Below are 27,430 nucleotides of genomic sequence, written 5' to 3'. Positions count from 1 at the left end.
TGAGATAGTGTGAGTGTGATAGTGAGTGTGTGCATGTGTGATAGTGAGGGTGTGCGTGTATGATAGTGTTCGTGCATGTGAGAGATTGTGTGTGTGCATGTGTGTGAGAGCACATGTGCATTTGTGTGTGTGCATGTGTGTGAGAGTGTGTGAGAGCGTGTGCATTTGTGTGTGTGTCTGGGTGTGTATGTGCGTGTGCGCATGCACACACATATGTCTCTTCCCCAGCTCTGGCTGGGCCCTCTCAGCAGAGGACATGAGTGCCACCAACCCTAGAGTATTTCCTGATCTCCCCCACTGCCCCATTCTACCCCCATCCAATTCCTTGTGGGAACTTCAGTGACTCTGTCTTCTAAGTTCTTGCAAATATACAAATGGAGCTAAACGTTTAGGAAAAGAACAGCCATTTTGGAAGACAGTGGAGCTGGAAATTAAGGTAAGAATTAAGTTTTAATATCCACCCGCAAAACCTTTTTCACGAATAGTTAAAGAAAGATCTCTAAATGACTGTGACTCACTCCGTATGGCCCTGGAAGACATTCACGGAGTGGATGGAAGGGTCCCTGAAATCCCAAAGACGGAAAGTCGTGTCCCGGGAGGAGGTCACCACAAGCCGCTGGGTGGGGTGTGTGCAACAGTGCGTTAACTCCTGGTCATGCCCTACAACCAAAGACGACAAAAATGCAAGATCATCCACCTGCAGGTACAGTTAGAGTGATGTTTTCTTAAGAACACAAGAATCAAAAAAGTCTTTATGGTCTCTACTGCTAATTTTGTAAAAGTGAATAGAGGTAGGAAAAAGTAAGAAATCACTTAAAAATAGCATGTGAGCTCACGGTAGGATTGGTTTTCCCTCAGGAACTGGAAGTCCTTTCATTCATGCATTTAAAGGGATCAGGAAAAGGAGTGTGAGTGTAACCCACTTCCTGATCCTGACAGTTAGAAGGTCTGGCCAATCTCTTCAGCAGGCTAAGTGTGTGAACAGATTAAGTCTTAATTCTTCACTTCCAGAATAACTTCTAATTATATGATATGTGGAGCCCTTAGTAAAATACAATCTTTAACACTCAATGAGGAAATTCACTTACTGACAAATTTGCAAAAACATCTGAGGTGGGCATAATTCTAAGATGTCCCGGTGACCCCCATCCCTGGTATACACACCCTGGATGATACCTTCCCTTGAGTTTGGGCAGAACCTGTAAATGTGACGAGATATCACTCCGGTAAGCTCGGTACATTAAAAGGCAAAACAGATTTTGCAGATGTAACTAAGACCTCCAAATCAGGTGGCTTTAAGTTAATCAAAAGAAACTGTCCTGGGTGGCCTGACCTAATCAGGTGGGCCCTTTAGAAGAGATGTTCTCCAGGAAGCTGGAGAGACAGCAAACACCTATGTGGGGAAACACCTCTGGAGGGGGCCACGAGGGACCTGAGGTCACCCTCTGGATGCTAAGAGCAGTCCCCAGCTGACAGGCAGCAAGAAAATAAGGACCTCAGCCATATGGGGACCTCAGCCATGGGCCACAACAAAATGAATCCTTCCAACAATGGTTAAGTAGGAGGACAGACTCTAACCCTCAGATGAAATCATAGCCCCAGGCAGCAAACACCACTTCACCCACGAGGGCCAGCGAGCATATGCCCAGAACTCCTGACCTAGGGAAACCATGAAGTTATAAATTCTTGTTATCTTAAGACACTAATTTTCTGGAAATTTGCTACAAAGCAATAGGGAGCTAACAGACCAACTATTTTTCAAATATCTAGATATAACGTGCTACAATTAAATCCCCTAAAGACAGGATAAATTTAGCTAACAGTTCTATAATTCAGAAAGAATCCTTGAAAAATCATGAGTACCATGAGAACTGGACAAGAAGTAATTTGCAAGGTAAGATATAAACACATGCACATCAATCAAAAAAACACAACTGGAAAACGCAAACGTTTAAAGTACCTGTCAGAGAGTGAACAAGTTCTGCCGTCTCCACGTCGAACAGATTTGCCGTTCTGTCCCAGGATGCCGTCACCGCCTGCTTCCCCCCAACCAGCCAGTCAGCGGCTATGACCACTCCCTGGTGGCTCTTAAGAGATGTCAGTGGCACCCGGATGGTAGGACAGTCACTGGACACGTCCGCGTCTACATCAGGCTCATCTTTATCAGAACACTCTACTTCGTCTTCGCCACAGATCTGCTGCTGATGGTGAGAGCAGAGAAGAAATTCCCTGGGAATCTTGCGTCTTTTCTGACACGGCTACACAATCAGACTGTTGTCATTTGTCTTTCTAGTACTCGATCCTCATTATGACCACTACCAGCACAATATCTGGTATTTAACTGGAGCTCACTATTTATCAATTTTATGATTATCTACTTGGCTAAAAACCACGACCAAGTATAAGAAGAAAAAAAACTAAGGCCGCTATGACATCAAATGAGCTACAGTCCACTTCCACTAACCAAAAAATGGCAAATAAAATGATTTTAAGTTTTCACCATGTATTAGTAGAAATGTAATAAAATGTAATTGAAAGTCAGTAATTTATCACAATAAGAAAAGAAACATTTCAATTCTCAGGAGCTACTTAGAATTCTGTTGCTATAGGAATAGATAACAAGAGTTCACCTATTTTCCTATAATATCAATGAGATCTTTTGTCAAAAGCTAAAACGAAAGCATAAAAGGCTTCGGCTCTTTAAAAAAATGTTTATCTATTCATTCAACGAATCTTTATCCGGCCCTTACACACTGCCAGGCCACATGCCGATCTCACAGCAGAGGAGAGAACCACCGTCTGACACGGACATCCAGAACAACGGACAGGCCGGTGAGGACGGCGCTGGAGCCAGGGACCGGCAACGTCCTCGCGTCACAGAGCTTACACGCTAGCAAGGAAGACAGACCACACACAGGCATGCATGCACGCATACGCCCACACACTAGTATGGAAATATATATCATTAATCACACACACTAGTGTTAGAGTACTGGGAACTATTCCCACATACACGCACACAGTATAGAGATACAGGTCACATGTAAACATCATATAGGAACATAGGTCATGTGTATGTACACACAGTGTAAGGACATATGTCACACGTACACACAATAGGGGGGTACAGGCCACACATACACACACGCAGTATAAAGATATGTCACACATACACACACAAAGTCAGGCAGTAATAAGCATTAATAAGAAAAATAAAGCAGATGAAGGGATGGACAGTCATAAAAGCTGCTCTTTTATACAAAATTATCCGGAGAAGACTCTGCTAAAGTAACATTTGAGGTGGGACATGAAGAAAACAAGGGAGTAAGGCACGCAAACATTTAGGGGAACAGCATTCCCAGATGAGGGAATAGCAGGTGCAAAAGCCCCAAGACGGGAGCAGACTGAGCTATACAAACAATAAGGTCATGGCGGCAGAGAGGGGAGAGGTGAAATGACAGGTGCACAGCTCACATGGGGTCGATGTGACCCAGCCAACAAGACTCAAGAGAAAGAAAGTGGGAGAAACACAGATGTTGACAGAGGATCAGAGCATCAAATGTAAACAAGAAGGAGTCCAAGGGCTGACTGAGCTGGGCAGCGTGGAGGGGATGCCGATGAGCATGGCCCCAAGCAGCAGGGACACACAGCTGAGCCAACAGGAGGTGCTCAGAGCATGAAGGGTCCAAGGTCTGTGTAGGAAAACCGGGGGTAAGGATGGATGCCGCTGCGCCAGGTCTGAGTACTGCCTGCAAGGATCTGGACAAAAGGCAGGCAGGGAGGTGGAAATCCTTGAGGAGCGTGGCAGGGGCCAACTGAGGCAGCATGCTGGGAGTGCACAGCTCGGGCGCTCACAGGTCAAGTGCAGGGAGCCGAGGACAAGCCTGTGGAACCACAGGTGGCATTTCTCCAGGGAGACAGGGACTCACAATCTCACAGTAAAGTCAGACATACGTAATTATGCAGAGTTACCGATTTCAAAGCGCGGTAAAGACTACGAAGCAAAGTGCAGGGCACTCTGAGTCAGGCGGGTGGTCTGCACAGAGCAGCATCAGTAGGGTAGAGAGCGTGAGGGGATGAGGAGAGCGCACCCAGGAAAAAGGCCGAATGGACCCGTGGAGAGGGAGGTACAACAAGAGCGTCCAGTCGGAGCTGGAGCCGGGCAGAGTCACAAACTAAGGCTAGGGACTGGCAAAGGGCTCTCCAAGGTGACAAGTGCAACTCCACAAAGACCACTCCTGACATCGTGCAGACAGAATACAATGTGAGCAGCCAGGCCTGAGACAGGGAGACTAGTTAGTTAGGGCTGGGCACTAGACATGAAGACAGCTCGGGGTTAACACAGCACCCGCCCCTCAGCATGAAGACAGGTCCCAGAAGTGTACTGTGCTCAAGGTAAAAGGACCCTGATTGGTAACCACATCCAGACAGGAGGAGCAACATGGTCACTACAAATCCCGCATGGGGATGCCCCAACTCGGGTCTTTCCTCCAGGCAACACCAGCCCCTGGGCCACAAGGCTTCTCAGCTCCCACGGCCGCTTCTGAGGAGCTTCCCAACCTCACTGCCCCCAGCAGGCAGGGGTGGTCTGGACAGTGCCTCGGGCAGGTGCAGAAGAGGGGTGCTGGGTGGGGCCATGGCTCAACAGACATCTCTGGGTGGGTGTTACAGAAGGGGCATCCCAGGGACAGAGAGAAGTGCATCCAAGAATCACATAAGAATCAGAAGCAGTAAGATGTCACAGATTAGTGGAAACGGTGGAAGAGGAAGACAGGAAGGGAAAGAAGAGACACGTCGAAGATAACCCCAAACGTCCTGAGAGTTTTGTTCAGTTACCCAGACCCGCAGCAGTGCACCTACTGGGCTCTTCCCCAAGTATTTGGAAGGAAAAGTGACAAGTAAGCATGAACACAGGGATGTCCTCAGCGCAGGTCCAGGGGAGAGACCTCGGGTCTCAGAAGAGTGGCCTGGAGCTCCCACTTTAGAAAGGTCTAGCTATCAGGATCCATGTTGGAAAGGTGACAGTCAGAACCTTTACAGAAGTCATTTTTCCAAACTACACAAGGAACTAAAAGATATCTTAAAATGCAAATGTGCTAAATCCTATTCACGAATAATTATAAGATCTTTTAACACTAACGTGACAAAAAGCAGGAGATGGAGGCTGAGAACTGCTCGTGTGCTTAGTTAGTGTCTTAGGGACCATGTGTTTAAGCTGAACCGCCTTCACTGTCAGCAGCACTGGAACTGAACGTCCAGCACTGCCAAGTCCACACCAAGTATCTCCTGAGCACCAGCAGCCCCGGAACTGAGGAAGCCCTGACTCACTCACTGAAATCGGGGCTCCCAGGCAGGAAGGGCCCCTGAAAGCTGCTTAGGTAACTCGCTTCAATTTTCACTTTCCAAAGAGGAAAATTAAGCCACCCACTAGGTTAAATTAGTTAGTCAACATCACACAGCTGGTGTCACATGATGACTTAACAGGTAATCTAGAACTGTTTCCACTACACCACCCAAATATTTCTTTATCAATGTGGTGGATGCCAAGTGAAACTCGCTGGTCCAAATTAAAAAGAGAAAACATACAGGGCGCCTGGGTGGCTTAGTCGGTTAAGCGTCTGCCTTCGGCTCAGGTCATGATCCTGGAGTCCCGGGATCGAGCCCCATGTCGGACTCTGCACTCAGCAGGGAGTCTGCCTCTCCCCCCCTGCTCTCAGGCTCTCTCTCTCCCTCTCTCTCAAACATAAAATCTTTTTAAGAAAAGAAGAGAAAACATCTAAAAGCTGTACTGCTGAAAATGAACAAAATCTTAGCAGATGAGAGTTTGTTCTCACATGCGGGAGAACTGTTAAGAAAACCTGAGCCAAGACCAGCGAGCAAAAGCTTATGATGACTAGCGGCTCGGTTTGTGCTGGGTGGGGCTAGAGAGGGCAGGCCGCGCCGAGCCCTCTGACCCCTCCGACCCCTCCGACCCCTCCGTGGCCGGGCTGCTGGGGCAGCTCTGGTCACTGATGGACACAGGCTTAGCTCCATTCGGAAGGCACTCTCCCGGATTACCCCCAAAGCCTGAGGCAGCCCAAGGCAAGCAAAATCATAAAGAAGAAAAGAAAGTCGATTTAATACTGTAAATAATCCGTTCAGTTTTTATAACATAAGTACTGGACATATCTGTCTTCCTCTGCCAAAACTGGCATGTTTCTTATTTTGTTTGAAAACAAATCCATACAATGTTAACGCCTTCTCTGAACTTTCTGAGCGTGAACCCTCGCCTCCCCTCTGCCCTGTCCTCTGTCAGCACTATTTCCTGAGTGAATTCCCACAGTAGGTGACAGTCTGGTTATTCCACAAGGGAAAAACATGTTAAGATAAAAGACACAACGAGCTCAATTAAAAATGAACTGTTCAGGGGCACCTGGGTGGCTCAGTCGGTTAAGCGTCTGCCTTTGGCTCAGGTCATGATCTCAGGGTCCTGGGATGGAGCCCCATTGCGGGGGGGAGGGTGCCTGCTGAGCAGGGAGTCTGCTTCTCCCTCTCCCTCTGACCCTCCCCTCTGCTCTTCCACGCACTCTCTGACAAATGAATAAACTCTTTAAAAAAAGAAAGAAAGAACTGTTCAGGCCTCTTCACTAAAGAAAACTCTTACTCATCACTGGAATGTATTAATTACTTAATACATCTTCAAAAAGAACGATGTTTAAGCTGCTTTAAAAAAAGAAATAGGGGCACCTGAATGGCTCAGTCAGTTGAGCGTCCAACTCCTGATTTCTACTCAGGTCCTGATCTCAGGGTCGTGGGATCGAGTCCCATGTCAGGGTCCCTGCTCAGGGAGGAGTCTGCTTGAGATACTCTCTCTCTCCCCACTCGTGCTCTCTTTCTGTCTCTCTCAAATAAATCAATCTTTTAAAATAATTAGAACAAAATAAAAAAAGCAACCACAGAACGTTCAAAGGTGGAAGCACCCCAAGCGCAGAGTGATGCCGTCCTCCCGACAGCTACAGCCAGAGCGCGCACCATGCTCCAGCGTGCCCACCCCGCATGCGCAGCACAGGGACAGGCTAGCCACTCGTGAACCCCAGACGGCAGAACACTGCCCTGCAGAGGAAGCTAGGGAGGCGGTCTCTGCGCGACTATAAACACAGGGTGCTGGGCTGGGGAACCGCTGCATCTGACAGGACAAAGGTCATTGAAGGCTCTGTGGTTTAAACCCACCCATCATTCCTCTCCATACGCAACCTCCCATTACCTGCATTAAAACTTCACCCACGTGATAATGACACACACTGTTTACCTTACATGAAAGACATGTTGTCTAAAATACACGAAATATTTAGAAATAGGACGGAATCGTACAATTCTTAAACATTAATGGCCAATGGAAAGGGGGGTGAGAACAAACAACACACACACAAAGGAAGGCACTGTCTTGGTCTGTTTGGGCTGCCAGAACAAAACACCAAGACTGGGTAGCCACAATCAAGGTGTGGCCTTCCTGGCTTGTCACGATGTACCCCCACGGCTTCTCCTGGGCACACGCAGGGAGAGGAAACACCAATCCTCTGGGATCAGGCCCCAGCCTCAGGACCTTATTACTTCCATAGAGGCCCACCTCCAAATACAGTCACACTGGGAGGTGAGGGCTTCAAACTATGGGATGGGGGGGGTAAGAGGAGGGGCCACATACATCCAGTCTGTAAGACATTATAAATTTATCCTAAACTTTGCAAATGTCCAGAACCCTACCAACATACCCCATGTCGCGCTTTCAGGGTAAGTAAAGGTGCTGCTTACAGTAGTGTCGGCAATGGGCTGGGGTGTCGGCAGCTGAACGGCGTAACTCCAAATGTGGGCAGTCTGATCTCCAGAAGCTGAGGACAGAAATTAGGGCACAATTACCCGAAGTGCACACCATGTGTAAAATGTGCTTTCTGCTAGGCTCTGTAACTCAGTGATCCTGAGCTACATCTGAGACTGCATGATGCTACCAACAACAGGCGAAACATATAAAATTAAGACACTGGTTAAAAATATCCCCCCTTTCATTTTAGGGTAAAAGGTTGTGAAGAAATTTACAAACAGATTTTATTCTCCATCTATCTAACCTAAGTAAACTGGAACCCAACTACACTTCAGCTCATGACCACAGTAGTTTCGAGGTGTTTTAGAAAAGCGAGTCTCATGCAAATGTGTGCTCTCCTCCACTCCACACTGATGGGCTCAAAACCTGCCGGGCCCCCGTTGAGTACTGAGACCTTACTTTCATGAGCCAAGTGTGCAAAGTGCTGCTCAGACTGGGAACCGGAAAAAGAAAGGACAGTGAAGGGCACACACAGGCCCACAGACGTGCCAGACGGAGGACCTGCCTGAATCCCACTTCTCTCTGTGGCTGCAGAAGTTCCCCAAAGCAGCCACATGTGGACTGTGGCACATTTCTTGTGGTGTCAAGCGAGCTCAATGCCTGACCTGTGAGCTCGCTTAGCTTCGGTGCCCCTCTCCAGCCCACTACATGCTCTGCTTCAGCTTCCGTCAGCCCTTGTGACAATGTCTTGATTTCCTCCCCGCCCCACCTCTGGTTGTCACTGGTCTCCCTCGACCCTCCCTCTTCACAGTCACACACCAAACCATTTCACAAGGTGGAAAGTTCTCCAATTGTTTATTCAGGCATCAACTAGCTACTGTGGTCAAGGTCTGTTCACACAGAGGGCTCTCAAATTGACTTTCCTACCATACTCTGCTCACATGGAAAAGCACCTGATTAACCCCACTTTCATCCTCTACCCCAGGGTAGCAAAATCTGGCCCATAGGCCAAAGCCAGGCAACAACCCACTGTTAGAAGAAGGCTTACTGCCCACACCCATGGCCGCTCACCTGGGCACCCCCTCTGCTGCTTTCACACTAACACAGAGCTAAGAAGTTGTGACACGGACGTGGGGCCCTCAAAGATGAGAACATTTACTTCTGCTCCTTTACAAGAAAGCTCACTGACCTCCACTCACCAAACATTTATCCTTCAAGATTACTGTCAGGGTCCCCCAAAATCAGGTGTCAGACGATTTTACAGGAAGACTCCTCAGTCCAACATAAAATTATAGCAAACCCATGCTACCAGGGCCCAGGAGCACTCCCCAGAAAGAAGTAAAAACACCGGCCCCACAGAGCACCATGACCTGGGGCTATTTCCGTGTCTCTGCTTCAGGTGCATGCAGGATTAGGAACTTGGCAGCAGTGACAGGGCTGGAGAAAAGCAAGGTCAGTCTTCTGAGAAATACCACAGTGTGAGCGGGAAGGCCGGTGACCACCACGTGCTCCGTAAGGCAACCTCATGGTGGGTCACCTGCAATCTCACACGAGAGTCAAGCTCATCTAATTCACAATCCACTATGGTTTAAAAAGGTTCTATTTGACGTGTTTTTCCTTCTCCATTCCTCTAGTATTGCATAAAATGGCTACCAATGACCATCTGACTTTCATATGAGGCATGGACGAGAAAGGGATGACTACAGCTATTTCAAGATTATCAATAATTTTGTTCAATAAAGAAAAAAATCAACATACCAGTAAGAGCCAACTGCTCTGATGGATGAAACTTTATAGAATTTACTGCAAAATAAAAATATTACAAAAACAGGTTTAAAATAAAAACATCAACAATATTTATCAAAGCTACAGCACAAACTACAAGGTAACTTTAAAAGTTAAAAGAACTATAATAGTTCAATATTAGATCCTCTCATATAATTAAGCTATGAATAAACGTATAAGAGACTAGAGATACATGAAAACACAATTATCAACTATCACATTGCCAAAGTATAGGACACACAGAAAAACAATATAAATAATCTACTTCTTTTTATACATAAGCCACCTAGAGTTAAAAATAAGTCAGGACGAAAACGAAAACACTTATGACAACAGACAGAGACAGAATATAGTAGGGACATGGCTGACTGCCCACCCCATCAGGCAAAAGGCCACCCTCCCTCCTGTCCCATTCCAGGAGACCCCAGGAACAGAGAAAGCAGGCCCCTGCCAGCTTGGGAAGAGTCAGGATAGTGTAGACAGTCTCCTTCTCCAATTGTGGCAATCTGCCCAAGTCTTCCGAGGTGGTGTTCCTTTGCCGGATGGAATGAGGGAGTAGAAGAGAAGTGCAGCCCTCCCCTCGTCCCAACAGTTTAGCGACGAGATGGCAGCTGGAGTGTGCAGAGACTGGAATCCGGTTGCTGGGACCTCCCTGCCTGCCACCTAGCTCTCCCAGGGAGAATGACAGGAGCAGCTCCCAGGCACCCCAACACAGAGCTGACCTGGGTCAGGGCACGTGGGGCAGCCAGCCCTCACACCCACACAGGGAAGACATGTACGGCGCGCACAGAATACACAGGAAGTTTCAGCAAACTTCAGCAAGTGCCTTCAGGATGATTCTGTCAGCTGTGCCACTGGAATTCTGTTTTTCTGAGGAACTGGAAAATGCTAGAAGATGCTTTCACTATTAACTCTAGACGACAGAAAATGTGGGAAGAACTCATGGAAAATTACCTCCTTAAAAACAGCAAACCATCAACAATGCCTACAATAAACATAACACTCCCAGTGTCAAGGAGCAACTGGTAAGACCAGCGGCCACTTTGCACCCTGATGTCTGTGTGACCCTGAGCACCTTCCTAGTGCCGCAGGGAGCACAGACACCACGTTTCTACAGGCCCCGTGAGGTGTGTGTGAGAGAACGCACGCTGAGTGCTCGGCCAAGAATCAGGCATACAGTGGGCGCTTAATGACTGTTCACAGCCACAGTGCTGGCTAACTGTCAGCAGTGTTTGCACAGGTCTAATAAAGAGAAAACTGAGCACTGATCTTACCCAAGAGACAGTGCCACGAGTGCGGGCGGGACCGGAGGCGATCTCAGGTGCCACGGGCAGAGGGCGGGCTGCAGCGACACCAACCCCCTGCCAGAGTCAGCGCACTGTGGCTAATGCAGAAAAGGATGGCGAGCCCCGCGAGCACCCTAAAGACACGCAGCAGCCCCCAACATGCAGCTAACTCAACACACAGTGGCCACAGCGGGAGCAGAAAGGGAGAGGACACCTGAGACAAACGGTCTTCAGGACGAGCTTCGAAGACACCTACCTCATCTATCATTTGTGTGCCTAACTTTAACACAAACGTGAAAGAGAACAAGACACAGGAGAAAGCACCATCTCCTGCACAGGAGGCCTGACTTGGGGGGGGCTCCAGCAGGGGCAGCTGCAACGCTCAGCATGGGACCCTTGAGGCAGAGGGGCCAATGCACAGGAGGGCACTTAGTCCAGGTGATGCGAGAGGAACGAGCCAGGACAGACACATGTCAAACCACCTGTGGTGAGTCACGCAGATGAGAAATCCCGGGGTGGGGCGGAGGGGGGTTAAATGGACCTTCACCATGTAATCAGAGCACCGCCTAGTGAGTAAAGCAAAAGCCAGGACACAAGCACTACAGAGATGGCGCCCCGGAGGACAGCACCCTCGGGAGAAGAGAAGGCCACACACGCTAGCGCTCCGACTCCCGTCACCCGGCCTCACCACACCCAGGGCAGCGCCACACCCCACATGCTGGCCGCAGGACGTGGAAGGAACACGCACAGGGCAGCCCACGAAGAGCAGGGCATCAAAGTCGTCAGGTACGGGAGGCTCTGGGGAAGGGACGAGAGCCACAACAAAGGAACAGAGACGCGTGTCGAGTCTGGCCATGGGAGCGGACAGTCATCCCATGGCCAAACCACAAGGGGTGGAGCTAAGGGATGGGTTTGGGATAGACACAGAAATCAGGCCAAATAAAATTAAGGCAATTGCAAGGAGGGCACATACACGAGCAGCTGTGAACAATACCCACGTCGCCATACTTAGATTTGAATAAGAATCGTGCTGTAGCTACTTGCAAGGACAAGAGTGGAGAGCAACCTATGTGGCAAGGGAGTGGGTCCTCATTGCCTCTGTAAGAATCACTTGTCTAAAACTCAAAACCTCAGAAATAATAAAATAGGCTATTTGGGAAAATGGAAGAAAAAAGCAGAATACGTAAAACTGTTAAAAGGGGCTCCTCTTTTGGGGAAGTGAAATAGAGTACGGAGGGGAGGCAGGAGCCTGCGGTAACATTTTATACAGGCTGCTAACACCCTCTTAATTTTTAGGCAATGTGGACATGTTTCACCGTATCAATGTTCTTCAATGAATAAATGCGCGGTGGGGAAACAAAGGCTCAGCACACGTTCACTTGAGAACGTCTGCGAAGCCGTGAGCGCCGACCCCGCCCGCCCAGGCACCCCCTGTGGAGACAGAAGCTACACGTGGCAGCGAAGACGCGCAAATGCGGAGGGGCGCGAGGAGGCAGCAGGGACCCCCGAGGGAATGAGACCCCGAGAGAGGGAAGAGTGTGGGTCGCAGCCTAGACAGGACAACAGACGTGCCCCCACCAGGCAGAAGTCTGCAGGTGGGGCACACGTGGCCGCGGACACAGAAGGCAGGCGCCACCTGTGCGTGTCTACAAAGGGGAGGGCTGTGGCTGTGGCGGTGGCGGTGGCTGGTGAGGGGAGAGGGAGCCGGGAGGCGACCTGACATACTGGAGTGGAGAGTAGGCCAGGAGGAAGGAACCACCAAGGGCGCCCAGAGGGAAGTGGGCGAGATGCGGTCAGAACACAGGGCGTAGGCGCGGGGGCAGCTCGGGGCAGCTCGGGGCACCTCGGGGCAGGGCAGAGCTGCTGCAACCGCCGTGCATTACCTGCAGGCAGGAAGCCCGGGGACGGACGGCAGCCCTCCCTGGGCCCTACTACGTGCAAAGCAGCATGACCCTGAAAGGGAACCTCTGAAATGAATACACAGTCTTTGACAAAGGTACACATTTCAGTTCCAAATTTGCTGACATGTGGCTTTCTAGGCAACGGTAAAGGAAACAGAGACAATTCCTACTCGCATGCTGTTCCCCAACGAGGCTCCCACTGTGCAAGCAGCATCGCTCTGACCGCCCCCGAGTGCCCATGGGCCCGGCAGCCAGATCAGCACACCTCCCATCAGAAGACACCACCCACCCTGTGTTGCTCACCTGACCCCACGTGGCCCGAGTACTTGACGAGGCACCTCCCTGTCTCTATACTCCACAGCAGAGCCGTGTGATCTGCAAGATCCAAAAAACAAGAGTAATTGACCCATCACCAATTTTATGGTCTTTTTAATAAAAGTGAGAAGTGACATTATCACTAGTATCTCTGGCAACTCTGTACTACTCTGTAATTCAACTGACCAAAGAAAATATTTCCAAGAAGACAGAAGTTGGTGACCTGTCCGAGGTCAGGGAAGTGGCAAATGGAAACCCAGGGACTTGGACCCTCAACGTGCTGTCACAAGGACTGCATCTCCCCCGAGTCGTGACAGCTCCATTGTTTTGTTGAATTAACACTTTCCAGAGCATCACACAGCGCTGAAATGCAAATTCAAATCCAGTTACAAGTATGTGAGATACAAATATTCCTTTGGACCTTTCCTCTTACATAACAGGAAAATCCTTTCTTTCTTTCTTTCTAATTGTAATTTCCCGAACACGGTGAGGTGCTCATGTGCATAATTTCAAACAAGAAAGAGAACTTTCTTCATGGGTCTAACTGCTGCAACATTTTCCACTTCTACTTTGAAAAGTAGAACCTAGTAAGTAACTTCTCACAGGCTGGTAAAGTCATTTTCAACAAGTGAGCACCATTTTTAACTTTAGCAATTTTTATCTGAAAGGGTATTAGGTTATGCACCTTGGGTAGCTTTCAAAAACTGTCTTTTCTTTAATGAGAAAAAAGGGCTCTCGGATGCCTGCCCCAGGAGTCCCACAGGCAAACAGGGCCACCAGCGGTCCAGCTTCCCCCTAAACCCTAGAGCAACGGGCCCACTTCAGAGACCACAAGGCCCCTCCCTCAGCTATACCTCAATTCAGGCAGATATGCGCTCAACCGTGACTAACAAGAAAGCCAATCAAAAAAATACCTAGTCTGTGTAAACAGACACGCTACCTTATGCTGCCGTGAACAGTGATGGCTTACGCAGCTGCCTGACCCCAGAGCCAGCGTCCGCCCACCCGACACCACGTCACAGCAGCAAGGCCTGTCAGGGCACGGCAGCGCCGAGTGCTTTGGTGACAGTGATGCTTGGCCTCCGGTCCGCTACCGACACCGGCAGGGCTACCGCGCCCGGCAAGCAGAGGGGCTCGCTGCAGACTCACCAGCAGATGCGGTGCCCAGCACCACGGGCTGTGTCCTCGCCACACTGACGTCCCAGATACCATCCCTGTGGCCAATGTATTCCTTCACGAGCTGGCACACGGCCCTCGACGTGGTGGTCTTGAAGCTGGAAACAATCTAAAACCATGATGGGAAGGAGTATTGTAGACAATTTACTGGCTGAATGTTTTTAGGTTAAAAAAGGTACAACAGAAAAAGAGGTCTTGAACAGCATGAGTCCCTGAGCAGGATATTTAAAGCATTAAGGGAACACAACATAAGGGCAAACAGCAGCATCCCTCCAGCCAGACGTCACAAAGTAAGAACGAAGGCCACCCTAAGGCCTCAGAAGATCCCCCCCCCAACCCCCTGCAAAGCACGTGTGTCCTCCCATGGAGAGGAGAAGGGTCTCTTTACACGCTGCAAGTCTCTTCCACAAATCCAAGCCATCAGCCAAATTTCCAAATTCTTAAAAAAAAAAGAAAAAAAGAAAAAGAGCTACCAGGACATGAAAGTCAGGAGAGTATACCCACACCCTTAAAACCACTTTTATTATTGGGGAACCTTCATTTTTTTCCCATTTTTGGTAATTTACACCAACCACGTATTATCAGGAGGCAAAGAGCCCAAGGTGGGGAGGAATCCAAAGACGACACTTCTACCAGGTGAGGTTTGTCCAGCACTGTTTATTGAGTGCGTGCTTGGTGCCGGCGCTGCACTAGGAGACACACACAGAGCGCAGCAGGCCCCGGGCAGCTCACAGTCTGACGGAAACAGACAGGAGAACCACAGAGGTGTGCACGAGGGTGAGGCATCGTCCCGTACGATACACACAGCAAACAAATCCCACTTTCTCGTACAAGGAAAAACAGAAAGTGCATGAGAAAGAAACTAATTAAACACAACTCTTCAGAGTTTGGTTTTTAAACTGTTCTCAGATAGAACGACTTTTCAGCTTTTAAGCAAATCAGAATAATGGAGATTAATCAGAATAATGAAACTATAAAATCAAGTGAAAAAGAAAACTTGGTATTAAACAGCTATTTCAAACACTGATTTAGCAAAGCCCTGAAAATGAATCTAAGTTCATTCTTAGAATAAAGACATTACAACACAATCTACTGTTACATCAATTTGGGTGTGAACATTCAAACTGTCCTCTGACGCCGAGAACGACTAAAACATGTTTAACGAAGACAGGCTCTTTCGGAAGAAATACATCTGACTCGGTTTGAATTTTACAAAAGGACTTGCTCAAACACAAACCCATCATCTTCTTTTTCCCTCTGAAAGCTCCTATCCCACCCAAACTAACGAAACCGTCCCTCCATGACAAGGAAAAGTGCTTTGACTGGCCTAAGGTGCCAATCGGATGTTCAATAACGTAACACGTAGGACAGAATGGAGTTGGAGAACATGCAAAGCCTGCCCCACAGTAAGTGTGAAGCCTCCTGCCATTTCTAACACAGATGTTGTCCGGAGACATGAGCTACTGAAGCCACGCTCCTCGCCAACCCCACCCAGACAGGAAGAACAGAAGGTCACTGCTCAAGACTCATGCCAACCCCGATTCCAGTGGGATTTTGCAAGTGGACAATATGCAATTTATGAATATTGTAACAAATCATTTCATGTGTTGCTTCCAATTGCCCACTACACTTTGAATACCTATTAACTCTTTGTTCTTAAAAATCCTGACTCCATCACGACAGCAAAGAGGCCCCACAAAAGACTCGATCTTCCAGAGTGAACATTCATGACAGAAAAGCAGAATGAAGTGACAAAGTGATGCTTACATCTATCAACCTAATTATCGTTTTAATTAAGATACAATCTAAAGTACTTCAACAAAATCAGAGAGGGGTTTTTCACAGTGAGAGGTAGTCATCTTTATAAAAACATGTGTGAACACTTTACAAGTTTCTCTACAGTGACTGCCAGTTAGACGGGCACGCCTCCAGCCCTGGACAGACATGAGCGATCCATCCTCAGGCCCCCAGGAAGGGAAAATCTCTTCTGGTCTGCTGAGCGCACGTGGGTGCACCAAGCACACTACTTGCTGTCAGGGCTGAGTGAGGAGGCAGGTAATGCTGCCTTCAAGCTCACTACCTCCTTGTTGAACACACACTTTGTGCTACCACCAAGAATACACACACTGCAGCATGGATCAGAATATACTCTGGTACCGGAGTCTTTCTTCAATTTTCAGCTAACATCTTACAACATTATTCTTTAATGCACACAATAAAGATCATTAATTACATGTTTCTTATACACAGAGATTAATTTGTGGATCTAAAATGACTGGGGCTTTAAATATATTTAAATACATTTTTTTTAAGCAGAGTATTATAGCACATATCCTTCCCTTGGCCCAAATCTTGTTTTTCACTATTGCTAGTAAAGGACAACTTTATACAGTCTTTCATCTTCTACTTCAGAAAAGCTCTGAAGGTTTCCAAACTCTAAGACTGTACGTTGAATATGAACGCTGTACCCACCGGAATAAACAATATAAGTCAAGATAATAAAACAAGAAATCAGGTGAGGAAGAACATAATCTTACAATACATTTTGAAAAGAAGTTTAATGTTAATTTGTTTAAAAACTTAAAAACTAGTGAGTATAAGCTAGATAATACATAATAAAACATTTTTTAAATGAACCACTTATACTGTAGAGTTATCAAAGCAAACAGAAGAAAAGGTAATCAATATTCATATTTTTTAATAACAAAGAAGTACTAAGAGTTTTCAATAAGCAGAAGTAGCCGTAAGACTGAATCTGCTCTATTAATCATAGTTAATCTCGCTGTAGATGTCACACTCAGTAACTTCAAGCTCAATGGAACAAACTGGAAACATAGAAAGTTAACAAGAACTCTTTATGCCATCATAGCACACCACAAATGTCAGCTTTTCCCTCAAGTTTAGCAAAAGGGATGTCCATTTATTACGCTTAGATAATTAATCTTTTGTATATTCAAAATACTCCGAACTAAAGATGTACACAAAATCATTTTAAAATATTACCTTACAGCAGTCCTCCCTCCCAGATAAACTTATTCCCAAATGATTAAATCCTTGCCACTTTAAGAAGGTCAGAACAAGATAATTTTTAAAAAAGCAAAATACCACAACTGTCCCTACGAGCCTTGGAGACAGACCTTCACTTCTGTACGATCCTTAGAAAATGAGAGAGAAGAGGCGGCTAAACAGGAAAACGTGCCTGTGGCCCAGAAGAGAATCTTCACTGCTTCTCACCAGTCCCATTCTCCAAATTCAGAGCCTCTGCATCAAGCCACAGAGCAATACAAACTGTCTCTTCCCTCAAAAAAGACAATCTATTTACTCACGCACAACATTGGACTCTCAGGAAGGACCCGGGCAGAGGAGCATCTAGGTGTCCAGAGGCTGTGGCCACTTAACATACCTACGATATTCCCTGCAAAAATCCAATTTCTCTAAACAGAAGAAGTTCCTCTTTGTCTGTTACACATTTCTAACTGGAAAATATGCAGCTTCAGGTACACATCTGCACACCTCAAATACCACAGGAGTGGCCCGAGAGCCAGCGCCCGGCATACCTTGCTGGTGGAGGCCTTATAAGTGGTCTTCAGCTTCTGTGAAAGTTGGCTGGTGCTGTGGCTGGCTGCAGAGACAAAGAAGCAACAGTCAGGGATAGTCGTACAACCACAGGGTCACAGAATGTCAGAGTAGGGACAGACTGGGGACAGCAAACCCCATCCGTCATTCCACACAGGAAGACAGTGACCCGCGAGGGCCTGTCTACCCGGGCGTGGGGGCCAGAGCACGGTTGCAACAGGAAGCCAAGCTTCCTGGCGCTTCTTCCTTTCCTCTATGCCCATGCTGATTACATGCCCTGAGTCCTGCCCACTGCACAAAGCCCATCAATCCACATCCTTCATTAAAGTCCAAATTCCCCCCACACAGAATGTGCAGGGCAATCCTTTTATGAGTGCTCACCCTTACCTTTCGTTTTGAGCTGGCCCTTACTCAGTTCCGCCCCATCGATCGCTTGTCCTTCAGCAGCTAAACGTTCGTTAAGAGTCTCGATTTCCCTACGCACTGGGAATAAAAAAGTTTTTTTCAAAAAGGTAAGACATGCACTTCCACAACCTGAGTACATAAAAACGTTAATACAGAAGCACTGTCTCAACACAGACATGAATAGTACCCTAAGAACCAAGATCACAGTTCTTAGAGTTCTCACAAACCTCAAGACACCTTTCAAAGAATACAAACTCCAGCCCTCTCCTCGCACCAGGAAGACACTGCGCTGTCAGGGCACACAGGCAGGGCTCCGGGGCCTCAGTCTAGGTCATCTCCTTTGTACATTCTTCTGTACACTTAAAAACATTTTTTCTGGGGCGCCTGGGTGGCTCAGTCATTAAGCATCTGCCTTCGGCTCAGGTCATGATCCCAGGGTGCTGGGATCGAGCCCCGCATGGGGCTCCTTGCTTGGCGGGAAGCCTGCTTCTCCCTCTTCCACTCCCCCTGCTTGTGTTCCCTCTCTCGCTGTGTCTCTCTCTGTCAAATAAATAAATACAATCTTTAAAAAAATAAAAAATAAAAACACTTTTTTCTGATACTGTCCAAAATTCAGTGAAATTTGTACAGTCTAGCTGAGGACACTGAAATTGGGGGAAAACACATACCATAACAAAATGTAACTACTGCTGTGCGGCAACACAGAGCCCCAGACAAGGATGGTATCTACGAAGACGGACAATTCAGGGAGAGTTACGAAACACGACTACAAGTACAGAACCACAGGGAAGGAAGGAAGAGGAAGTACGTGAGTCATCAAGAGAATCAGCAGACACACTCGTGCTGGTGCTCTTCTCTGGAACAGGCCTGCGGACCACAGGATGAGGAGCGACACCTGGGGAAGGGACTCGGCCAAGGACACGAGCCACTGCAGCAAGGCAGCAGGACCATGACCTGGCCACACAGCCCCCCACACCAGGGCTGCACACCTGCCACCATGCCATGCCACCTGCCAGCACCGTGCACCCTCTACTCAGGCTCCCATGAGACGCAGGGGCTACGTCAGGCGGCGGAGGCTGAGGGCAGAGGCTCTGAGCAGATCCACCTGAGCGTTTTAGACTGTTCCTCACAGACCGCAGGGAGCCAGCCAAACCAGGCAGCAGGAGACTGTGTAAACTCCAAGTTCCTCTAGCATAGTCGTTTGTAATCCTATAGCTTTTCTTTTTCTTTTTTTTCAGTAGACTCCAAATGGAGCCCAACGCAGGGCTTGAATTCATGACCCCGAGCTGAGATCAAAAGTCGGACACTTAACCGACTGAGCCACCCAGGTGCCCCTGTAATTCTATTGTTTTTCTTGAACAAACTGCATGAATGCATAAAACATAAGGCCTTAGATCACAATAGAAACTCAACAGCACCTGGGTCATTACAACTGATACTTAAAAAAAAAAAAAACCTTAAGATCAGAAGCAGTACATGGTACCTAATTTTTACTTTATAAAAACTTGGAATAATTTCTCCCTCTGTAAATTTCCAAGGTGGACTTATAAGGAGAATCCAAAAATAAAACATTAAATTGTCCACTAGCAGAGTTTAAATGACATAGGATTACATTCTCTTCATTACTGATTCAACCACATCACTCAGCTCTAGAGTAAAAAATATTTTAGTATAATACATCATATGTTAATAAAGAAAAAATATTTTAATAATGGAAATGCTGTTTATTAGGATTCAATTTCTGAAATCACAGTTTATATAAAGCATGAAGACCACATAATAGTTACACTGGCATAATACAGATTTCAACACAAACCCTATAAAAATAACAAACACTGTAAAGTAATGGAGCAATGAATGGGTAAAGGACAGGTTTGTTTCCTGACATTTCAGAGGGAAGCATGAGTGCATGTGGCCTAAAGCTGACAAGCTAAAAGTAAAAGTGGACTAAGTTTACAAAAATAATCACAAGAATTAAAAGCAAAAGAATGCTTTCCTTTGCAGAATGGAATGGGTCAAAAGGTAAGGGTAATGGTAGTTATCTTTTTATTCTGCTTTTTTTTTTTTAAAGTAATCTCTACACCAATGTGGGACTCAAACTCACTACCCCAATATCAAGAGCCAGATGCTCCACCAAATGAGCCAGCCAAGAGCCCCTATGCTGCTTGATTCTTTAAGCAAAGGAAGACATTCCTTCTAAAATAAATTTAAAAAGAGAAACTAAAGCTAAGCTAATTTAAATTTTTTTTTGATTTACCTTTAGTAAGTCAAACAGATAATACATTTTAGGAATTCTCAAAATATAGTATATTTTAAAGAGAAACACGAATCAACATTTTCTCAATTTACAATATACTTTATGTAGGAATGGTTGTAAGATGTATTTATTTTTCATAAAATCACAATTTGAATGGGAGAGTGCAGTCAGCAGAGTACTATCCATCCCAAAAGTAAGCTGTGAACATGTGGCCTCCATGGCAAAAGGGCCCTTGCAGATGTGACTAAGGTGAGGGATCTTCAATGGGGAGGTCACCCTGCATGACCTGATGACCCTTCCTTCCCTCACGTCCTTAGGAATGACTCAGGGATGCGCCAGGAGGACTCTACCCGCTGCTGACGGCTTTGGAGGTGGGAGTGGAAGGGCTTCAAGGTGAAGAGCGAGGCAAGCTCTAGATACCGGGAATGCCAACAGGAAGATGAGGACCTCCATCCTCACAATGCAGAGAACTGAAATCTGCCACAATGCAAACAAGCAGAAGACAGACTCCTACCCCCTCACACCTCCAGAGGAGCACAGCCCTGCCGACACCTTGATTTGAGTCTGGTGACATAGCCACACAGACTTCTGACTAGGGAGTTATAAGATAACAAATTCATGTTATTCTAAATCACTACACGTGATACAGAAGTACAGAAAACAGATACAGTGGTGAATGTCTACCCAAAACTTTTATAGAAGTTTATGAAGACAGGACATACTCACATTCTAAGTTTTCAATATAAAGGTTTTCAAACTCTCTCTCTATTTGACCAAACAGTTCCAGAAGTGTACTGCGAACCGAGGAAGGCAGCTTAGAATCCTGGAAAAAGGAAGATTCTGTTTAAAATGAAAAAGAAACTTTTCCAAAGTTAATTATCACGTCTTAAATTCTTATTTCTTATACATAAAATGCTTAAAGAACTTAATTTCACATCTATACAGACTACAAACGTAATAACTACAATCCAATGATATAAATGGTCACCCAGCATAATACAGGATTCAAAACCAAGCATTTCTTCAAAATAACATCATTTTTCTTTAACAAGGGAGGGAATAAGCCTACCTTATTCAAAAACTTCCAAATCTGTAGAGAAGGAAGACAGTTCCCATAAATGAAGTTTTATTATACAGTCTCTAAGTTCTACCATACGATATTATAAGTTAATTTGAATAAGCTATATACTAATAGAGGTGCTTTCATAGAGTTCTCCCATCTATTGTGCTTCAAGCACAATACTGGATATTTCTTATAACTATACTTAATACCTACAAGACTATGAGGAGGGAAACACAAGAAATCTGACTTGTAGGAGCAAAATATGTCAGCTAAACAAAAACCTTACTGCATTAAGTGCCCAGGAGCACCACGCTCTTCATGCCTGCCTCCCCACGTGTTCTGCACACCTGCAGCCCTGTCCACACCTCATGGGAAGCCCATGAGCAGAAGCAACACCTCTGCTGAATTTTTATGTACAAAGGTGTGGGCGGTGTCCTCAGCACCACCTGTGCTCACCAGCACATACGTCCTGGCCACTGCTGGTAATAAGGAAACTGCAGAGTCCACACTACACTCTCATCTCCAGAGGGCACGGCCTATGGCCTACTTTGTGTACCTCCCACACTTAGAGTATTTTCAAAGAGAATTCTTCACGGAGATTTCTAAAATAAGGTTTCAATATTTAAGTGCTGCCCATGTTACTTTCTAAGTGACACTTCAAATTTACATGCAGCACAAACTCTCTAATGTTTAATGAGCTGCAAATAAAAATATCCAGTTTATTAAACTTCTCAGATTAAGTTCTTTTTTTTTTTTTTTTAAAGGTTTTATTTATTTGACAGAGAGAAACACAGTGAGAGAGGGAACACAAGCAGGGGGAGTGGGAGAGGGAGAAGCAGGCTCCCCATGGAGCAGGGAGCCCGATGCGGGGCTCCATCCCAGGACCCTGGGATCATGACCTGAGCCGAAGGCAGACGCTTAACCATCTGAGCCACCCAGGCGCCCCTTCTCAGATTAAGTTCTTAGGAAGACAAAAATTTTAGGCAAAATGATCTCTAATGACAAACAGCTCAGCAATATCTTTGAAATCACATAATGTTCAAGTAAATTTAACAAGCTAATTAAAACTATATATGAAGCCACATGTTCACAACTGAAATCTGGCAGAATGGGTAACACAGCCTCCCTCAACATCCCTCTAAAGTACCAATGAAAAATATGAAAAAAAAAAAAGAAAACTTGAAATAACAATGAAAAGTCAAATAAACCATCACAATGAACATTTACCACACTATCCACCTTGCCTCGTGGCCTTTGCATATTCTCTTCCCTCTCTGTGCCACATTCTTCCTGCACCCTCGTCCAGCCAATCCCCCTCGCACGAAGCACTTGGTGAGAAGCCTTTCTGCGTCCTATAACTAGGCCAAATCTCCTCTTACTGTAGCCATTCCTACTCACGTACACCCACAGTGTTTTCAGATCCTTATTATTCAGTAAATGAAGTATTACATTTACTTGAGCAATAAATGCAGAATGTCATTGTAACTGGAGACAAAACTGGGATGTCAGCAATAACCTCACTTGACAATCAGGAAGTGAAATGTGCAGTGAAACGAGACCTCTTCCACTACATGAGAGCGCTCCAGGGCAGGCTATGGTGTCGTCCCATTTCATAGACCCTGATGGAGTGGTGCTAAGCTCTGGGCACCACCTCAGAAAACTCAGGACAGAAAAGCTAGTGATTCGGCAAAGCTTCTAAACGCATGTGCACTTTGTCACATCAGCACATCAGGGATGCAGGAGGCCAGTCTACACTTGGTGCACACACAGACTCAGCAGTACTCTGCAAGCACAGGCCTTGCATCCCTGCACTGAGCCCTGCACTTCCTAAATGCTGCACTCATGAATCTAAGATGTGTAAAACTACCACCACTGCTCGTTCACACTACCTTCTCGTGGTAGGACACTGCTCCCCAACAAATCACTGTAACCTTGTCTGGAAAGTGAATCCACTGGTAACTGGCCACGTGGATTCTCAGATCCCTCCATGTCCACCTCCACCTACCATGCCACCTGCTTGCAACAAGCACCCCTGCTACTGTCTTCCTGCTGCTGAACCAGACAGAGCACCACACACCAGCCATCCACGAAACGCCTCCTCAACAAGAAGGAACCGTCTAGAGAGCACTGAAGACACGAAGACCAGGACCCTACGAGCAGCGTGGCAGCCAGGCTGTTCAGCCTGCAGGCCTCTGAATGACCTTCAGAATTTCATTACCCTGAAATGCAATTACATACTTGTCCTACATCACAATGGAGGAGGGGCATTCAGAAGGCCAAGCAAAGAACACATTTACCTCAAACGGGAGTTAACTCCAGAAGATGCTAGCAAAGGAGGGTGTGAGATTTTCACTAGAAATGTAAATAAATCTAATAAAAAAAAAAAACGTATACTAGACTGTTTACCTGCACTGTCCAATATCGTAGCCAGTAGCCACATGTAGCTATTCAAATTTAAATGTAAATTAATTAAAATGTTAAAAATTCCTTAGGCACATTAGCCACCCATGTGTCTCCGTGTAGGCGTTACATTTGACAGTTGTTTTAATCGGTTATTAAGGGAAGAGGGGCTAGTTTTGTTTTGTATTGGTAACCCACTCTTTTTCTCTACTTTGAAGACCTCCATATATTTGGCTATTTCTGGAACATTACAAACACAGTCAGCACTAACTCACCTGTCCTTCTAACATTTCTCTTGGCAGACCCGTCCTCTCTTGCTCTGAGCTGTTAGTTCTTCGTATAGAAAGGCTGTGAGATTTGCGTTTCTGTTTTGCTTGGCGAGCAGTGGAGCAACTCCCGCTTTCTGTGGGCATTACTTCTAGAAGGTGATGTCCCAGTCGCTCCTGCAATAAGCTAAACAAAAGCAGGAAAAACAAGTACTTAATTTCTGATATGACAAACCAAAATGAAGGAAAAATAGAAGACAATAATTTTTTTTTTTTAAACGAAAGAGATGAATTTTTTTTTAAGATTATTTATTTATTTGACAGAGAGACAGCGAGAGAGGTTACACAAGCAGGGGGAGTGGGAGAGGGAGAAACAGGCTTCCTGCGGAGCAGGGAGCCCGACGCGGGGCTCGATCCCAGGACCCTGAGATCATGACCTGAGCCGAAGGTAGTCGCTTAACAAACTGAGCCACCCAGGTGCCCCGACAATAATTACTTTCAATTCCAAACTTCTTCATTCTTCACTATGGCAATATTTACTATTTAATTTAGAAAGTAACAAATTAACCTTTTTTTAGATAAAGACCCCACCCTTTGTCAAACAGGTAACTTTTTATCAAATTTGATTATCAAGTTTTTGAAGGGCTTAAAGAACAAGTCTCCCTTACCCAACTTTCCCCAACCTCAGCCTACTCCCCAGAGAGAACCAATTCTAATCACACATTCTAGACCACATATCCTAGAGCAATGCTGTCCAAGAGAAATGCAATGCAAGCCACACATAACGGCAAATTTTCTAGTAGCCACATTTAAAAAAGTAAAAACAGATGAAATCACTTTTAATGATTTATTTAGCCCACTGTGTCTAAAATACTATCACTTTAGGCAACATGAAAAACACGATCTGCCAAACTATTCTCCAAAGCAGCTATAACCTCTTACATTCCCATTAGCGATGTAGGAGATTCTATTCTCCACAGCCTCATTTGGTATGTTCACTATGTTTTAATTTCAGGGGCTCTGACAGGTGTGCAGTAGTGTGTCACGGTCTTCACACACACTTCCCCGGTGGCTGGTGATACTATACATCTTTCCATGTACTTAACTGCAGTCTAAATACCCTTCTTAGGGAAATGTCTTCTCCCATCTTTTGCCCATCTTCTAATAGGACTTTGGGTTTTTACTGTTGAGATTTGAGAGTACTCCATATATCCTTCATGAGTTACGTGTCAGGTGTGCGGGTTACCAAGCTTCCCCCAGTCTTTTATCCTTTTTTTTTTTTTTTTTTTTAAAGATTTTATTTATTTATTTGAGAGAGAGAATGAGAGACAGAGAGCACGAGAGGGAAGAGGGTCAGAGGGAGAAGCAGACTCCCCGCTGAGCAGGGAGCCCGATGTGGGACTCGATCCCGGGACTCCAGGATCATGACCTGAGCCGAAGGCAGTCGCTTAACCAACTGAGCCACCCAGGCGCCCCAGTCTTTTATCCTAACAGGGTTTTTCACAAAGCAAAACTTTTAAATTTTGATGAAATCCCACTGATCGATTATCTTTCTCCAATGGATATTTTAGAGTCACGTCTAAGAACTTTTTATCAATCCTAGCTCCTAAAAATTTTTTCTTCTTAAAATTTTAGTTTTATACATTATATTTAAATTTACGAGCTACTCTGGGTTGATATTTGTATTAAGGCGTAAAGTTTAGATCCAGGGGTATTTTTGTTTTGGGTTTTCTTGTTTCTTTCTTTGCTGAGGATATCCAATTATTCCAGCACCACATGTTGAAAATTATCCATCCTACATTGAGTTGAGAAAGTTTGGCATCTTGGTCAAAAATCAATTGGCTATACTTAGGTGAGATTATTTCTTGGTTCTCTATTCTGTTCACCTGATCTATGTATCTCTCTCTCTACAAATAACACAGTATTTAAGTTTTATTTAAGTAATCTCTATACTCAACGTGGGGCTCGAACTCATGACCCCAAGTTCAAGAGCCAGATGGTCTTCCAACTGAGCCAGCCATGCACCCCTGCCAGTAACATGGTCTTGATTACTGTGCTGTCTTGAAATCATTAGTGATTCCCATCACTTAAATCTTTTTCAAAATTGTCTAAGCTATTCTAGTTCCTTTGCCTAGCCATATAAATTTGGAATAATCTTTCCCATACCTACAAAAATAAAAATCTTCATGGAATTTTAACAGGAATTCTGTATAATCTGTTCCTCAATTTGGAGAGAAGTGGCACCTTTATCATGTTGAGCCTTCCAATCTATGAATACAGTATATGTCTCAGTTCATTTAGATCATCTTTTCTTCCCTCAGTTTTGTAGATTTCCACAAAGAAGTCCTACGTATAGCTTTTCGAATTTACACTAAAGTCTGTGCTTTTATTTTCTGAGTAATGTTAAATAACATTGTATTTTTATTTCCATTTTGTGTTAATTGCTAGTATCCTACATTGTTGTTGAAGTCATTTATTAGTTCGAGGAGATTTTTTATAGATTCTTTGGCATTTTTTATGTAGACTATTATGTCATCTAAAAAAAAAAGAACAGGGGCACCTGGGTGGCTCAGTCGTTAAGTGTCTGCCTTCGGGTCGGGTCATAATCCCGGGGTCCTGGGATCAGGCCCCACACCGGGCTCCCTGCTCCGTGGGAAGCCTGCTTCTCCCTCTCCCACTCCCCCTGCCTGTGTTCCTGCTCTCACTGTGTCTCTGTCAAATAAATAAAATCTTTAAAAAATAAATAAATAAATAAAATTTTAAAAAAGAACAGTTTTATTTCTTCCTTTCTGATCTGTAGGCCTTTATTTCCTTTTCTTATTGATCTGGCTAGAAATTCCAGTACTATGCTGTAAACAGTGACAACATCCTTGTTTGATCTCAAGGTAAAAAAACTGTTTCTGACCATTAAGTATGACGCTAGCTATAGGTCAATTGCAGATTTTGTCTACTGAGATGAGAAGGCTCCCCCCTTCCTAAGTCTCACAAATGCGTTGAATTTTGTCATCTGTTTTTTCTGCATCACCTAATGGTGTGGCTTTTCTTTAGCCTGTTAACAGATCAATTACACTGATGATTTTCAAACGCTAATCCAAATTTGCATGTACAAGTAAACCCCACTTGTTCCTAGTGTACAAGTCAATCTCTGTTCTCTCATTTTGTTTTTTTTTTCCTGCCTTCCTGTGGGTTCCTTGAACATTTTTTA

General features: G+C 45.6%; 1 protein-coding gene across 3 annotated transcripts in view; it reads right to left on the bottom strand.

Annotated features, from left to right (window-relative positions):
• Positions 1-27,430, bottom strand: part of WDR37 (WD repeat domain 37) — a 54,397-nt gene that overhangs the window by 17,493 nt on the left and 9,474 nt on the right. For 2 of the 3 annotated variants that reach the window (XM_036097388.2, XM_036097389.2), the window contains exons 2-11: positions 24,235-24,412; positions 21,223-21,319; positions 18,222-18,317; positions 17,816-17,880; positions 14,232-14,367; positions 13,071-13,142; positions 9,554-9,598; positions 7,789-7,865; positions 1,961-2,201; positions 519-660 (exon numbers count right to left, since the gene is read on the bottom strand). In XM_036097388.2, the coding sequence (XP_035953281.1) occupies positions 519-660; positions 1,961-2,201; positions 7,789-7,865; positions 9,554-9,598; positions 13,071-13,142; positions 14,232-14,367; positions 17,816-17,880; positions 18,222-18,317; positions 21,223-21,319; positions 24,235-24,372 (1,109 nt within the window). In that variant the 5' untranslated portion in view covers positions 24,373-24,412. The remainder of the gene's footprint in view (positions 1-518; positions 661-1,960; positions 2,202-7,788; positions 7,866-9,553; positions 9,599-13,070; positions 13,143-14,231; positions 14,368-17,815; positions 17,881-18,221; positions 18,318-21,222; positions 21,320-24,234; positions 24,413-27,430) is intronic. The other variant, XM_036097390.2, reaches the window with a different exon arrangement.

Source organism: Halichoerus grypus, chromosome 6 (assembly GCF_964656455.1).
Source record: "Halichoerus grypus chromosome 6, mHalGry1.hap1.1, whole genome shotgun sequence".
NCBI lineage: Eukaryota > Metazoa > Chordata > Mammalia > Carnivora > Phocidae > Halichoerus > Halichoerus grypus.
The sequence above is the reverse complement of the archived record's forward strand: the minus strand, read 5'-3'. Positions and strand labels throughout refer to the sequence as shown.